The sequence below is a fragment of the Gadus macrocephalus genome, chromosome 14 (genome assembly GCF_031168955.1).
Source record: "Gadus macrocephalus chromosome 14, ASM3116895v1".
Classification (NCBI taxonomy): domain Eukaryota; kingdom Metazoa; phylum Chordata; class Actinopteri; order Gadiformes; family Gadidae; genus Gadus; species Gadus macrocephalus.
This window is the reverse complement of record NC_082395.1, coordinates 1,671,818-1,686,865: the sequence shown is the minus strand read 5'-3', so window position 1 is coordinate 1,686,865 and position 15,048 is coordinate 1,671,818. Positions and strand designations below refer to the sequence as shown.

Below are 15,048 nucleotides of genomic sequence, written 5' to 3'. Positions count from 1 at the left end.
GTCAGTGTAATACTAGATACTAGAACTTCCCTCTGCAATCTTCAATGTTGTATTTTGTGTACACAAAAAGCATTTCTCCTCGTGACACATTATGTGTAAAAACAAAAGGTAAATTCCTAGAATCCTCACTGCCGTGCAGTGAATGTGTTGATGTGTTCAATGTGTGATGTCGGGTCTGGAGTTTGACAGTTTAGAACAAACACCAAAACAACCTTTGGTTTTCCGAACACGCACAAACACACTGTGTGCGTGTGTTTGTCTTTGTGCGTTTGTTTGTGTGTCCCAGGCAAAGTGTTCCAATGGAAAATAGATGTCGATGCCATCATAGACAATGTCTTTGATGTCATTCATAGACAACGTAGTCCTCGTACACCCAAGCCAAAACCTGTATGAAGATTCCTGCATGACTATATTATTATATATAATTTATTACCTCTAATGCCCCAGCATTTCTGTCTCACACATGCTATATTTTAATGAGAGATAAGAGAGATTCATTCTGCAATGTGAGTAAATATAGACAGTAAACAGACTTTCTGTGTGTGTGTGTCTGTGTGTGCGAGTGTGTGTGTGTGTGTGTGCCCAGACATTGCGTGCATGTGTGTGTGTGTGTGTGTGTGTGTTAAGAGGGTTGGCACATGCATTGATAATGAAATACAACACACGTCAATAGTTTTATAAACATTTATTTCTGGTTATATCTTCTCAATGTGGACATGATTACATTCACAGACAAAGGGGTGGTGAGGGTAAATGCTAACGTACGCTATGAATTTAAAGCTTCTTTAGGTACGTTGTGAGACTCAGGGAGAGATCAGCAAAGAGCAGCAGAAGGCAAGGCTTGGAAACAACCCAACAAAACGGCGCTTTCCAAAGGTCCTTGGCCATGGAGAAGTGTTCCACCGCCTCACCTGTTGTGGAGGTAAGACGGAGTCCCTAACCCAAAGGCTGGTCTGAATGAGCCTGGAGCTGTCTCAGTCCATGTCTGCTCGTACAGAGGCAGGTGCAGTCAACTCAGAACGGATTTCAACTACTGTAAGATGAACGAAAGCTAGGCTTCTTCTTCCTAATAACACAAAAATAAAAGCTCTTAAAACATACTTACAGTGAGTGAGAATAGTAAATCAGTTTGTAGTGTATCTTTAAACATGTGTGGATCCCATCGATCCACCCATGTATTGTAACAGTCAATTTAAAAGTGTTATTTTAACTGTCCATATTTAAAAATACATCCACAATGCAAACAAATACAAAAACATAATACAGTAGATTGTCTTGACTGTGCTTATATAATACTGATCAAATGCAGGAAATCTTTTGTGTCTAATACTTTGACACCAATACAAAGACAAAAGCGTAAATCATAAACACTACAATGCGTCCACTTTGATGGATCTTAAATATAGAAAAACAACTAAACTGCTTATCTGCATGGGGGCACCCTTTACTAGACAAGCAATATATTACAACATCCAAAATATACTGGTTATCAAACATGTATAATAGTTATTTCACATACTTGGCATTTTGACCCGTGTGTACGATTTATATACTGAATATAGATATACAATAATATATATATTCATCCCACGATGAAGCAACTTGGCAATGCTCCAAGGTAAAGATAATCAGGCAGTTAAACACAGAATACTGAGACGTCCGAGTTCGTTTATCGTGCATCTCACCCCCCGCACGGAAAGTAAGAAACTCTGATTCGTTCAGAAAGAGATAGAAAAGGTCAAGAGGGTATTGATTAAATATCTTTTTAATATAAAGGCTCGATGCGTTTGTATCTAGTCCTGATCGATGTGCTCCGATGATTAGACGGAGCGTCCTCCGGGAGGAACACCAGCTGCCGGCTAACGTCACCGTACCACCGAGGGAGCAACGGGCAGAAGACCCCCGGACGGTGTGCCCTCCGTGGAGGGGGTGAGGGGGGAGGGGGTGAGGGGGGAGGGGGGGAGCTCCCCGCGGGGGTCTAGCTCACGGTGATCATCTCGTACTTGTCCTTGGTGCCGGTCTCCTCGGGGGCGTCCGGCTCCGAGTGGTGCAGCTCCACCAGCAGGAAGTAGACCGAGGCCCCGACCACGCCCCCCACCATGGGGCCCGCCACCGGGACCCACCACCAGCACCCCCCAGCCCTGGGGGTGGAGGGCAGAACCACACACACACACACACACACACACACACACACACACACACACACACACACACACACACACACACACACACACACACACACACACACACACACACACACACACACACACACACACACACACACACACGCACACAAACAAACACAAACACATTTGTCATTAATCTCTGTTGAGATTTCTTTTCCGGTACCAATTTTCCTTTCCAGCGTGAATCTCCTTTAATGCATCCTTAACCCGATACCATAGATACTACATACGATAATTAATGACTGGAAGTGCCCCCTCAGTCAGCTCAGCCAGCTGCACTAACAACAGAATCCCCGTCTCAAAGTGATTGTCTCTGACCTGACATACCTGACAGACTGTCTATGAGCTGACACACCTGACAGACTGTCTCTGACCTGACACACCTGACAGACTGTCTCTGACCTGACATACCTGACAGACTGTCTATGAGCTGACACACCTGACAGACAGATTAAAGTGTGGGTGCAGCGTGGGGTGACCCCGGCCTCCGGGGACAGTGTCAACAAGTCTCTGAGCACGTTGACCGCGGCACAAACGAGTCTGACGCACCTCACCGGAGTGAGGCCGTAGGATTAAAGGCTCTAATCCACGGCCACGGCCAAGAGCGGAACGGAGAGACGCCCACACAGAGCTGAGCGGGAAGAGGATCCACCGAGAGCCAGGGCCTGGATGTCCTCACGCCCTCCGACTCTCTCACGGACCACTAACCAAGACAGACACGCTGTAGTTAAACATGGACGGCGAGCCCTAACGTATCGAATGTGTTCCTCTCCTCCCAGCCCACCCTATCCTCCTCGTGATGAGGGTCAGGTGGTGGGAGGAACACCGTGCTGGGATGAAGGCTTAAGTGTGCATTAGGGTCACGTAACTCATACGATGTATGTGCTGTAATCTGTGCTGACGTGGGACTGCCGAGACCTGGAGGCTGAGGACGGGTTGAACTGTATCTCCCAGGATGAGTTCAGAGGTTTGGAAGAATCATTTAACGATATGTATAATAATAACTCTATAACTTTCTCTAATTCGTTCAGGCCATATGTTGTGTTTCGCTTTTACAATGGTGGTACTTCAGCTCATATAACATATCAACATGTCTGACCCTTGATGGCTGAGGTTCCTCTGCAGGGTTAGTGCTCTGTAAAGTCCATTAACTCAACGTGAGCCTCTATATTGGTTTGATACCACCACTTTCCTCTGTGATGTTTTGCTACTGGTCTGACTGTAAGAGTCTAACCGCCTCTATGATGTAACAACGGCAAACGGAGAGCAAGAAGAGATGTGTGACGGCTATCCCCATTGTGGTTCTGAAACACTGAATATTTGATATCAATATGCAGAGAATCTTGCTCACGTTGCCCACATCCCCTTTACCAAAACGCTCCTCAGATTGAATTATTGATTCAGATTGTCCAGAGAGCTCAGCTTTACACGCCTGATAGAGACCCCTTATCTTTGCGGTTTATTGAGTCCCCACCCTGGTAGTGAACCGGCAGCAGCGAGGGGATTCATCTACAGACCATCACACGGCCTCCAGAGCACCCCGTAGGTCGCCCTCAATTCAAACTCCAGGCCGGGTTGTGATTGGACGAGGGGAGCAGGCGCGGTACCTGAACACGTCCAGCTTGTTTGTGATTGGTCGAGGTGAAGGCGGGGAGGTACCTGAACACGCCCCGCTGGTGTGTGATTCGACGAGGTAAAGGGGGGGAGGTACCTGAACACGCCCAGCCGGTGTGTGATTGGACGAGGTAAAGGGGGTGGTACCTGAACACGCCCAGCCGGTGTGTGATTGGACGAGGTAAAGGGGGGGAGGTACCTGAACACGCCCAGCCGGTGTGTGATTGGACGAGGTAAAGGGGGAGGTACCTGAACACGCCCAGCCGGTGTGTGATTGGACGAGGTAAAGGGGGGGAGGTACCTGAACACGCCCAGCCGGTGTGTGATTGGACGAGGTAAAGCGGGAGGTACCTGTACACGCCCAGCCGGTGTGTGATTGGACGAGGTAAAGCGGGAGGTACCTGAACACGTCCAGCCGGTGTGTGATTGGACGAGGTAAAGGGGGGGAGGTACCTGAACACGTCCAGCCGGTGTGTGATTGGACGAGGTAAAGGGGGAGGTACCTGAACACGTCCAGCCCCCAGCCGGCCACGGCGGTGAAGAGGCGTGGTCCCAGGTCGCGGGCGGGGTTGATGGGGTAGCCGCAGTTGAAGCCCATGGAGACGGCGATCGCCATGACGACCAGGCCGATGCAGAGCGGCTCCATCCCCCGCGGCGCGCCCAGGTTCTTGGCGTCGGTGATCGCCAGGATGCACAGGATCAGGGCGGCCGTCGCGATCACCTGGCCGATCATCAATCAATGATTAAGACGAGCAGCGGACCAGCTCCCGCGAAAGAATCAAGACTCATGGGTTCAGAGGTCACCTCCTGGCCTCTGCGTAGCCTCCCCCTTTACCCCCCCCTCCCCCCCCTCTTACCCACTTATTGAACGTTGTACGTCCTTACACTTAAAACCAGTACTTAGCATTGTGTAGCATCTTCTCCTAGCTGTCTCTGTTGTGTACGGGGAACGGGTTAACCTAGTGATGGTTAGTGCTTGGCACTTGGTTCTATGCACATCCTTACTGCACCGAAAGCGATTTATTGTTGTTTCACCTTCTTCTGACAAATGCACTAATTGGAAGTCGCTTTTGGATAAAAGCGTCCCTAAATGTAATTGCAAACAAACACACCAAACCCCATGTGAGTGTGGCTCTCAGATGTGTGCTCAACTCTTGGTCGTGGAGGATGATATTCAAAAACTATGCTGGGTGACGGTTGGTGACGGGTCTGTTGTTCTGAGTCGTCCGTCATGACCTCCGCCCTGGTCAGAGTATTAGGGGGCTTCCCTCGTTTGAAGCTTTAAGGGACAGCTGAAGATACTCCCCCCCCCCCACCCCCGCCCCAGGTCGGTTCATGTGAAAACACACTTTTCCATGCAGAACAATGATTTCTGTGAAAGATGCTGACGCTAAGTAGATTTCAGTTCTGTGTATTTAATAGTAAAAGAGAAATATTCAAAAATGTATTTAGTCAAACCAACAAATGAATTCTTAGATTCTCCGCCTGGCTCAATAGTCACAGATGGTGTTATGCAGGACTGGATTACACACTTCAACACCCTGGCACACCCCGTTCTGCTCCATTTCATGCAATATCATTCCAGTGCTCACATGAGTGTGAAGCGCGTTTATATACGCTTTGTCTGGTTGAATTTGACACTATTTCAGTCCACAATTCATGCGTACTAACTGTCAATATAATTTGTTTGACTGTAATGTAATCATAAACTTTTGCAGCAGGTAGGAATCATCTCCTGCGTACCTGATCCACGAAGCCGTTGAGAGTGGAGAGATGCTTCGCTGGGTACGAAGCAAAGATGTTGGCGGTGGCGTTGTCCCCGGTAACCATCAGGTCACCGTTGGTGAACGCCATCAGGGCATCTGGGAAAAGAAGTACTTCACTATGACGCAGTCTGGATGCATCTTCTGCGATCCAAGCCCTCCTAATGAACAGAATGTTCATGTCATCGTTACACACTCCTTAACGAGGGGCCGTGTGAGAAATTGAGAAAACGTAAAAAGGTGTGCGTGCAGGAAACTCTGGCCTCAACCCCACCCTGGGTGAGGGTCTTCAGTTCTCTCACCGTAGTACAGGGCGTACACGGCGCAGGAGCCCACGAAGGCCCCCAGGAACTGGGCCAGGACGTACACCGGGAACTTCCTGAGCGGCAGCTTCCCCAGGAGGACCATGGCCAGAGAGACGGCCGGGTTCACGTGGGCGCCTGGAGGGACAGCATAGGGTGATGCAGGAGACAGGACAGAAGACACCAGGGGACAGGACACAAGACACCAGGAGACAGGACACAAGACACCAGGAGACAGGACACAAGACACCAGGAGACAGGACACAAGACAACAGGGGACAGGACACAAGACAACAGGGGACAGGACACAAGACAACAGGAGACAGGACACAAGACACCAGGAGACACAAGACACCAGGAGACAGGACACAAGACAACAGGGGACAGGACACAAGACAAAAGGGGACAGGACACAATACACCAGGAGACAGGAAACAAGACAACAGGAGACAGGACACAAGACACCAGGAGACAGGACACAAGACAACAAGACACGCACCTGCTCCCCTACATACATGATGATGGTAATATTCAATGACCAGAGCTCAGAGCATGTGTTAGGGTAGATCATGTTAGGGTAGACAAAGGACACCTGCTCTCCTACGTCCTACAACGAGGATGGTAATATTACCAGAGTACCAGAGCCATAAGCTTATGTTATTTGTCAGATGGGTGCTACATATATTGCTCATAATATATGAATACATTTTATAATACAAAATGTACATAATCTTTAACATATTCTATGATTTGAAGATAAATCAAGATAATTGGTGCAGACACGTGATGGCTGTTTCCATGTCATGCATTGAACGGCGTGCGTTGAAAGGCAGATCCATAACCCCAGCAGGGCTATCAGCCGCAGCTAATGCCTCAGCCGTCTTCAAACCCTGACCACAACAACAAACCATCAAAAGGCCCGTCCAGATCCAACCTGACACAAACCATCTGGATGTGCTTAGTGTGGCGGCGGGGTCACTGGAGGGGCCATGATGTGTAACACTTATTGGGGGCCGTCAATTAAAATGGAAGCAGGCCTTTTGTAAGTCTTTCCTCCTCCTGCACGTTTCCCCGGGAACATAACCTAACCCCTCGCCCTCCTCCCTGCTTCTCCTCCTCCTCTCTCCTCTTCCCACCTCCTTCCTCCTCCCCCTCCTCATCGTCCCCCTCCCCTCTTCTCCTCCTCCTCTTGCTCCGTCTTCCTCCCCCTCCTCATCGTCCCCCTCCCCTCTTCTCCTCCTCCTCTTGCTCCGTCTTCCTCCCCCTCCTCATCGTCCCCCTCCCTTCTTCTCCTCCCCCCCCCCCCCCCCCCTCCCCAGGACCCCTGCCCCCGTCCAGCTCATTAGTCTGATACCGTGATCATCATCAGAGATGTCAGAGAGTGGAGGAGGAGGAGGAGGAGGAGGAGGAAGAGGGAGTTCCTCTGAACCCTCCACTACACTGCGCTGAGAGGGCAGTCATGCAGCAGAACCGCTCCAGCGAGCCTATAGATGAACCGCCCATTACACACACATGTGTACACACGGAGAGCATATATATTACATGGAATATCTTTTTTTATCACAGAAAAAAAACCCCTACGGCTCTCATTCGCTCTCCCTCGTATCTCCTTGCCCTACATTGTTTCATAGAAGAAGAGACGTGACCCTTTGGTCAACGTGTATATAAACATATGTAGATGCCTTCTGATAGACCTTATCACATAACGGTATAGCTGCCTGATGTGCTGCCATGTGAGAGACACACAGAAAACAAACGGGACTGGACGCTAGAATCCCCTTAAATCACAATCCAGCGAACAACCGAACCCTGAACCCTGGCCGATCAGCTCCGAGCCCTGCTGTAGAACCGTCGCCTTGTACCTCTCTCCCAGCTCCCTGGACGAGGGCCGGACCTCAGAGGGCTGGACAAGATGCGCTGCGGTGGTGAGCTTACCAGACACCCCCCCGGCCACGAACACCGCCATCATGACCCCCAGGGTGAAGCCGATGTGGATGGTCAGGGGCCCCCCCAGGGCCCCCTTGCTGAGGACAGCCTGGGCCACTGCCCCGCAGCCAAACAGCTACAGGAGACGATAAGCACACGCATTACGGCCGATCGGCAACACACACTAGATCCTCCCAAACAAGCCTCTTGCCCCCATGGAGAGTAGGAGAAAACACTGCCGTCATCAGTACTGATGTCGCACCGAATAAACCTGCGTGTGTTTAATGCTGTGCTGCGCCCAAGCACCCTAACATCTAACCCTAACATCTCCTTAAAGCTCCTAACCCTAACGAATCTTAACCCATATCATATTATTTAGATGGGCTAGTTTAGTGAGAAGTGTTAATAACAGGTTAATTGATAGGCATACTACTATACATTCAGAATTGAACTGTTCACAATTTCCCAAGTTTGAATGTTATGATGAAACTTTAATCACATCAGTAACTTTTATCTTTAAGAGAGTTTTTATCTTTGTCAGAGTGTGCAAATTAAATAAAAATGCTCATCATTTATAATTACTTCCCCCGCAGTGGTCGAAGCTGATCAGACGCAGCAGTCGGACACTATCACTGCTTGGAAGTTTTTAGAAATTATGAACATTTTTATTTGATATGTGGGAGCCACTCTGTCCCACAGAGAGTGGCATCCTCCTCCAACCCCTCAGCGGGCTGGGACGGACAGCAGGACAGCAGGTGTACAGGAAGCCTACTTACAATTAAGACGAAGATCCCCAGAAACTCGGCCAGGAACTCCTTGATGATGGCGTGCTTCAGGGAGAACTTCTCCTTGATTTTGGTCATGCTTTCGTGTCCCATGTTGAGTCCAGGGTCTGGGTGCTGTTCTCCTGTGTCAGTACAGAACAGTGTTGCAGGGTGAATCCTGCTAATTGTCCACTCGACCTCGGAGAGGGAAGCCTCCTCCCACTCGGAGCTCCTGCATGGTGCAACTAATCCGTTCTTCTCCTCGGGTCGGTTCCCGTGGTAACCACAGCAGGGCGTTGTGGAGCCGTTTGAAAAGATCCGTGGATTCCAGGAATAAATAATCTCGTCAGAAATATAAATGTTTCTTAATTATGCTCAGATTTATAATATATTATAATAACATATTGAGAAAATAGCCTGTAGACCGATACAATATTTAAATCAATGATCACAATTGTACCGTTTTGAAAAGGGACCAATAGAACCGTCTCAATCCAGAGGTAGTACCCCAAAACAACCAGACAAGAAACAATCATGACAATATGGCATTTTATTTAAATAAAATATCTTAGGCATTATAAAAAAAAATACAATTAATTGCTTTGATTTCTCTGGTTAAATCCCTTTAATACCTTTCATTTGATCAATAGAGTCGGATTTTTTTTTCCCGTTGTTTAGGCCTACCTAATAAACTAATAAGAAGCGGAACTATTGGCCTGCAGACATCCGTGGTCGTTCTGGTCCTCCGCTAGAGGGCGCTCGGTCAACACATTTCAGGAGTGGGAATAAGATCCGACCCCATCTCCCAGTTGGTCTTATCTTCCGTTTGCTTTGCTTTGTGAAAAAGTGTGGCGACAAGGGAAGGATGTTTCACATTAATCAATGTCAATGTCTTCTTTGATGTGAAGCAGACACTTCCAGAGTGTCAATCCTGCTGTGAAGAAAGGTTGACGTGATGACGGAGAAAACGCATCCAGGGGAATGTGTAAATGATGGGCTCGGACCCAACACCCCTTTGTCCCAGCAGCATATACCTGCTCTCTTACGGTCTCTATCTCGCCATGGTTATACTGGGAATGTATGGGAGAATAGAAACTGGCCTGAGAACTTCCACTATACTGCATTATACTTCACTACACTAGACCTATACTACAATATACTGCACTATACTACACTACACTATGCTGAACTATGCTACACTATACTATGCTACACTATACTAAACTATGCTACACTATACTACACTATATAGTACACTACTACTGCATTACCCTACCCTACACTATACAATACACTTTAATCCACTATACAACACTATGCTACACACTACACTATAGGCCTACCATACTACACTAAACTACACTATATACTCCACTATACTACACTTTAAACACTGTTTCCTGTATTATTTTTACAACCTTGAAGTTCAGTCGAATCCGTTATGTTAGAGCATAGCCTGCATTATGGAGCCAATAAGGAACGACTAAAGTTCAGTGAACACAGATTTTTGTTCAGTGGTGAACACAGAGTTGTGTTCAGTAGTGAACATAGAGATTTGTTTTCACTACTGAACATAAAGAGGTGTGTTCATAGTGAACATGAAGAGTTGAGTTCAGTAGTGTAAGAGTTGTTGTCAGTAGTGAACATAGAGTTGCGTTTAGTAGTGAACATATCGAGTTGTGTTCACTACTGCACATAGAGAGATGTGTTCAGTAGTGAACACAGAGTTGTGTTAATTAGTGAAGATAAACAGTTGATTTCAGTAGTTAACATAAAGAGTTGTGTTCAGTAGTGAACACAGAGTTGCCTCCAACAGGACTCTGCGCCGCTGCAGACTCGCTCCGTGTTTCTCCTGCATGTTGAATCCCGTTAATTGGGCCGATGTTTATTGAGACCTTAAAGGTGTGAAGAGGATTTATCACCTGCGGGAGGTCGCGCTCGTGTCCCCGACCAAACGGCCCCTCGCGGTCCCCGCTGATCCCACTGCGGCCCCTGATCACCAAGCATCGACCGCTTCAAACAACCGCGTCGTTAATCAACCGCATTTAAACCCAGTGAGGAATATGTCTGTTGTCATATTGATTTACATTCGACACATGACTACATTTTACATTATTATATTTTTGGAAAGGCTATTATTTTACTGTCTTACATTAATAATAATAATGATAAGGGGGGGTGAGGGTGGGGGTGTGGGTCGGGTGCGTGTCTCCCCTCCTCAGATCCGAGTCCTTTATGTAAATGCACAAATGTATTCCAAAAGGACAGCCCTTCTTTCTCTCGGCCCAATCAAAACGGACTTCGACAGACACCTGGCTATAAACCGAGCCGGGACTCCAAAGTCCCGACCAGAAGCCTCCTTAAAGCCGCCGTTACGCACCGGTCCTATCAGACGTCATGACCTCCAGCGCCAAGGACCTCCCCGGAGATGCGCAGAGCGCGGACGCGGCCGCCGCCCTGCTGGCCTCGCTCCACCTGATGCCCTCCCCGCTGCCCAACCCGGACATCAAGCACACCCAGGTCGGTTCCCCGGTCCCGTCTCCCTCCCCGCCTCCTCCGGCGCCTCCCGTTGACTCCCGTCGGTGCGCGGAGGGGTTTCTCCTAAAGCGAAGTCAAACCGGTTGAAAGTGTTTCCGTTTGATGTCTGCTGCTGGCTGTGTTGTGGTTCAGCGCAGTTGATGATCTCCACTGTGTGTCCAACCTGTGGCTGCTCAGGTACAGCCGGTACAGAGTACGCTGCTCGGTTCTGATCTGCTTCGTGTTAGTTTCTGGTGACGCGCCCGGTACGTTTGTTCCCAGTGCGCCCGGTACGTTTATTCCCAGTGCGCCCGGTCCGTCTGTTCCCAGTTCGCCCGGTCTCTGTTTTCCCAGTGCGCCCGGTCTGTCTGTTCCCAGTGCGCCCGGTCTGTCTGTTCCCAGTGCGCCCGGTCTGTCTGTTCCCAGTGCGCTCGGTCTGTCTGTTCCCAGTGCTCCCAGTCTGTCTGTTCCCAAGTTCACAAACCTTTACTGGTTGGTTCGTGCGTTGGGTTTTAATCCCGGCTTTTACGCATATATCTACTTAGTCCTGCACTAGGGCTCTGTTGTGTTGGTATAAAGGTTGAACATTGTTAATGATATTAGATGTAAATGTATATTAAATATGCATTTTCCAGTGGATAAGTCGTGTTGAGGCTGCAGGCCCATTTCGCTTTGTTTAGTCTTAATTAGTTCTGGTGAAATCTGATGAGGAATCTGACATTTAAGTATTCTGCATATTCTGTTTGGATTGTTATATTTCATGTGTACGGTTGTTACTTTAGTCTTTCTGTTTGAACTCACTTTTAATGTAAATCCAAACATATAAGAGAGAAGCGGAGAGAAACGTCTGATTGTTTCTATTGTCCGGAAAGTTATTTTATTATATTCCTGACTTAATTTTATTCCTACATTTCCCATTTTACATTCCAAGTGTCCAACGGAATGAAAAGAAACAAGTGCAAACCGCACGACAAACCGTGGTTTGAGGTTTAAGGTTAGATTTGAACCTCTAAGTTCCTTAGGTTAATTATTATCTTATCTTATGGTTTCGATTGACTCTTGGTTAACTTTGTTCTTTCGGTTTCTGCGTCTGCTCTTTGTGCAGACTCGGTTTTAATTGTAAGATATCGTTTTAATTAATTAGCAATATCGTTTGTTATATAAAATATTAGAATTGTAGGGGGCCAGATTTAGTTTTTTTAAAACGGGACACGGCCGTTGATTCTACGTAGGCCTAAATATTATTGAACCTAGCGATGTAGGCCTACATTATATTATAATTGACCCTCGTATATTATATTATTTAACCCACCTATTTTACATTATATTCAACCCACCTATGTCTATTAACCAAACACAGGCCGTACGTCCCTTCAGACGTTTCTATCTTTTAACCAAATATTTTTTCCACGGCAATTTGTGCGCGTAAGTAGGTTATAGCCTGGATTTAACACCAGAGATAAAACAATAAACGAGGGGCTGAATACCTCTCGCTCCTGTTATATTTTAAGGTTTTATCTACAATACTAAATCAATTAAACATGCGGAACGTATATAGAAGTATGGACAGCAAATCATTGTAAATTAGGATTAATTACATTATAATATACATATATATAGACTAATAGGCCTAGTTAATTACTTAATTGACCCTGTTATTTGTGGGCCGGAAACGGTGGATGGACAAATTCATATTTCTATATCTACATTTAAAGAGTTAAAATGTCCCCCCTAATTATAATGTATAAGGGAATATCGTAGTATATTGCCCTACAGAAGATGTACCAAACACTTTACATTAGCTGCAGTTCTTATTTATAATTTTGTGTGTTTTTGAACATTTCAGTGTTATGTATTATTAGTGTTATGTGTTATGTTAAGTAATTCTAATTGTGTTTTCAGTTTTACGTTCTTAGTTCATGATGGAAGAATCCATTGTCACGTTGCGTGGCATGTTTTGTTATGTTGCAGGGATATAGTAGAGATATAGCTGCACGTGTTATAAGGGAAAGTGTAAAGGGCAGAGGAGAGTTCACAGCCTAAGTTCACTCTGTGCTATAAACACTGCTAGAATGGACTCCCAATATCTCCAAAGTGCAAAGGGCACTTTGTATTGCTGATACACCACATAGTTTACACCCCCCATCTCCACACACACACACACACACGCACACACACACACACACACACACACACACACACACACACACACACACACACACACACACACACACACACACACACACACACACACACACACACAAACACACACCACCACCAATCAGAGAAAGTTAGCATGTTGAATCTCCTTCTCTCCCCTTCGTCGTCTCCGGCCTCAAATCATTCATATTTCTGTACCGTAGTTCTGGAACACAAAGGTGTTTGGGCGGGGAGGGGGACCTTTTGGGGGTAGACTCTGGGAATTAACCCCCTCAGGAATGTAGGACTGATCCACCAGCAGCAGGTCTGTGGATGTGAGGGGCAGAAGGGCCTGATTTATGGGTACCCCCGGCCTAGCCCCCCCTCACCACCCCGTCTCTCCACTACCTGCTAGGGGAACACTCTGCGGCCGATCGCTGCCGCTCTCTGGGCTACAGGACTGGCCTGCTACTCTCGTCCTCTCGTCCTCTCGTTAGTAGTGCTATATCAGTGTGCATCTAGCATGCTGGGTTACCAGTAGGGGAACGCAGGACAATAATTTGCCCAGAATGCCCAGGCAGGCCGCGGGGGCGAGCCCATTACCTAACCGCTCTGCATCGTCACCGGAGGAGAGTTGAGATTAAGAAAGCGTCCCACTAAGGCCCTTGCCCCTTGTCCCTTTCACCCAGTCATGAACTATTCACCGTCAAAGACACTTTGTGTGAGGGTGACAGTGGAGCTATACATCGTGCATTCATGTATTGTGCGCGCGGCGGCTCTCTGAATGGTCCAGTCATATCTCCCCGTGCTTTATTACGACTGCACTTTCTTTAGGCCAAAAGTAAAAGTAGAATCATTCTTTATTTAATGTGTTTTTCTACCCCGCTGCCATTGGCTTGCTTTTACCGTGCACAAAAACATTTTACTAGCATGGCTAAAGAGCCAGGTGAGAAGTGTTAGCTGAATCTGTTGAGAATACAAGGAGCCGTCGTTTGGTAAAAACTGTTTTATATTCTTTGTTTCTAGTTTTATGTCTTTTTTTTGCCTGCTGGCATTGTTAGAGAACTATAGTAAAAACTGGGCTAGCTTTCCAAGTGGCCGGTGGATTTAAAATTGCACTCAATGATCATGTCTGAAGTTAAGTTCAGTTAAGTTAAACCATGTCTGAAGTTAAGTTTGTTAAACCTTAACCAACAAAGGACCAGAAGCATGCTGGCGTCCTTTATTAACTTTATATTTAAAAGACAGGAACTGTGCTGAGCTTTGTTTTGGTTATGGATGTGTTCCTTTCCACACTTTGGAAGCATTCTGTAGAAATGTAAGAAGGGTTCACTTTAAACTGGACTTATTATCTCAAGATAAGTCCACTGATAAGCAGGCCTACGCTCAAATGTCGGTGGAAACCATCTTCCTCGTAATTCAGATGTAGTTTAATGCAAAGTCTTTTCTTCCATGTTTTGTCCCTCCAGCCTTCTGAATTCACCAGCGGTATCCCACTCTGGGCTCTCATTGTTGCGTGATAAAGACGCCCTCTCTGTGAACGGACGCTGTTCCCGTACCTGTCTCTGAAGGGTGTTTAGAGTAAAGTCATCGTGAGCCCATTCAGACCGGGTGAATGAGGGCCCATCAATCTGTCACTGATTGAGATAGTACAGATGGGGCCCCGGGCCCCCAGTGCTAGGCCCTGTCCGCCGGCTGTAAGTTATGGCCCCGTCTCACCGCGTGGGTCACTGGCCCCACGGAGCAGAGCTGACCTGCAGTTCTGCTGTTCTTCACTTCAAAACTACCATCTCACTGTGATCCACATCAAACACATGCTCTGGTTAAGGGATACTGT

The 15,048-nt window shown here is 47.3% G+C and overlaps 2 protein-coding genes across 2 annotated transcripts in view; one reads left to right on the top strand and one right to left on the bottom strand.

Annotated features, from left to right (window-relative positions):
- Positions 1–670: 670 nt before the first annotated feature.
- Positions 671–8,833, bottom strand: aqp9b (aquaporin 9b). The gene is made up of 6 exons (XM_060071294.1): positions 8,568–8,833; positions 7,801–7,927; positions 5,866–6,003; positions 5,544–5,662; positions 4,304–4,521; positions 671–2,141 (listed from the first exon to the last, which is right to left on the bottom strand). The coding sequence occupies exons 1-6, from the start codon at positions 8,667–8,669 to the stop codon at positions 1,979–1,981; spliced, it is 867 nt and encodes a 288-aa protein (XP_059927277.1). The 5' UTR covers positions 8,670–8,833; the 3' UTR covers positions 671–1,978.
- Positions 8,834–10,897: 2,064 nt separating this feature from the next.
- Positions 10,898–15,048, top strand: part of aldh1a2 (aldehyde dehydrogenase 1 family, member A2) — a 20,548-nt gene continuing 16,397 nt past the window's right edge. Inside the window, exon 1 of the mRNA XM_060071257.1 lies at positions 10,898–11,075. Within this exon, the coding sequence (XP_059927240.1) occupies positions 10,953–11,075 (123 nt within the window). The 5' untranslated portion in view covers positions 10,898–10,952. The remainder of the gene's footprint in view (positions 11,076–15,048) is intronic.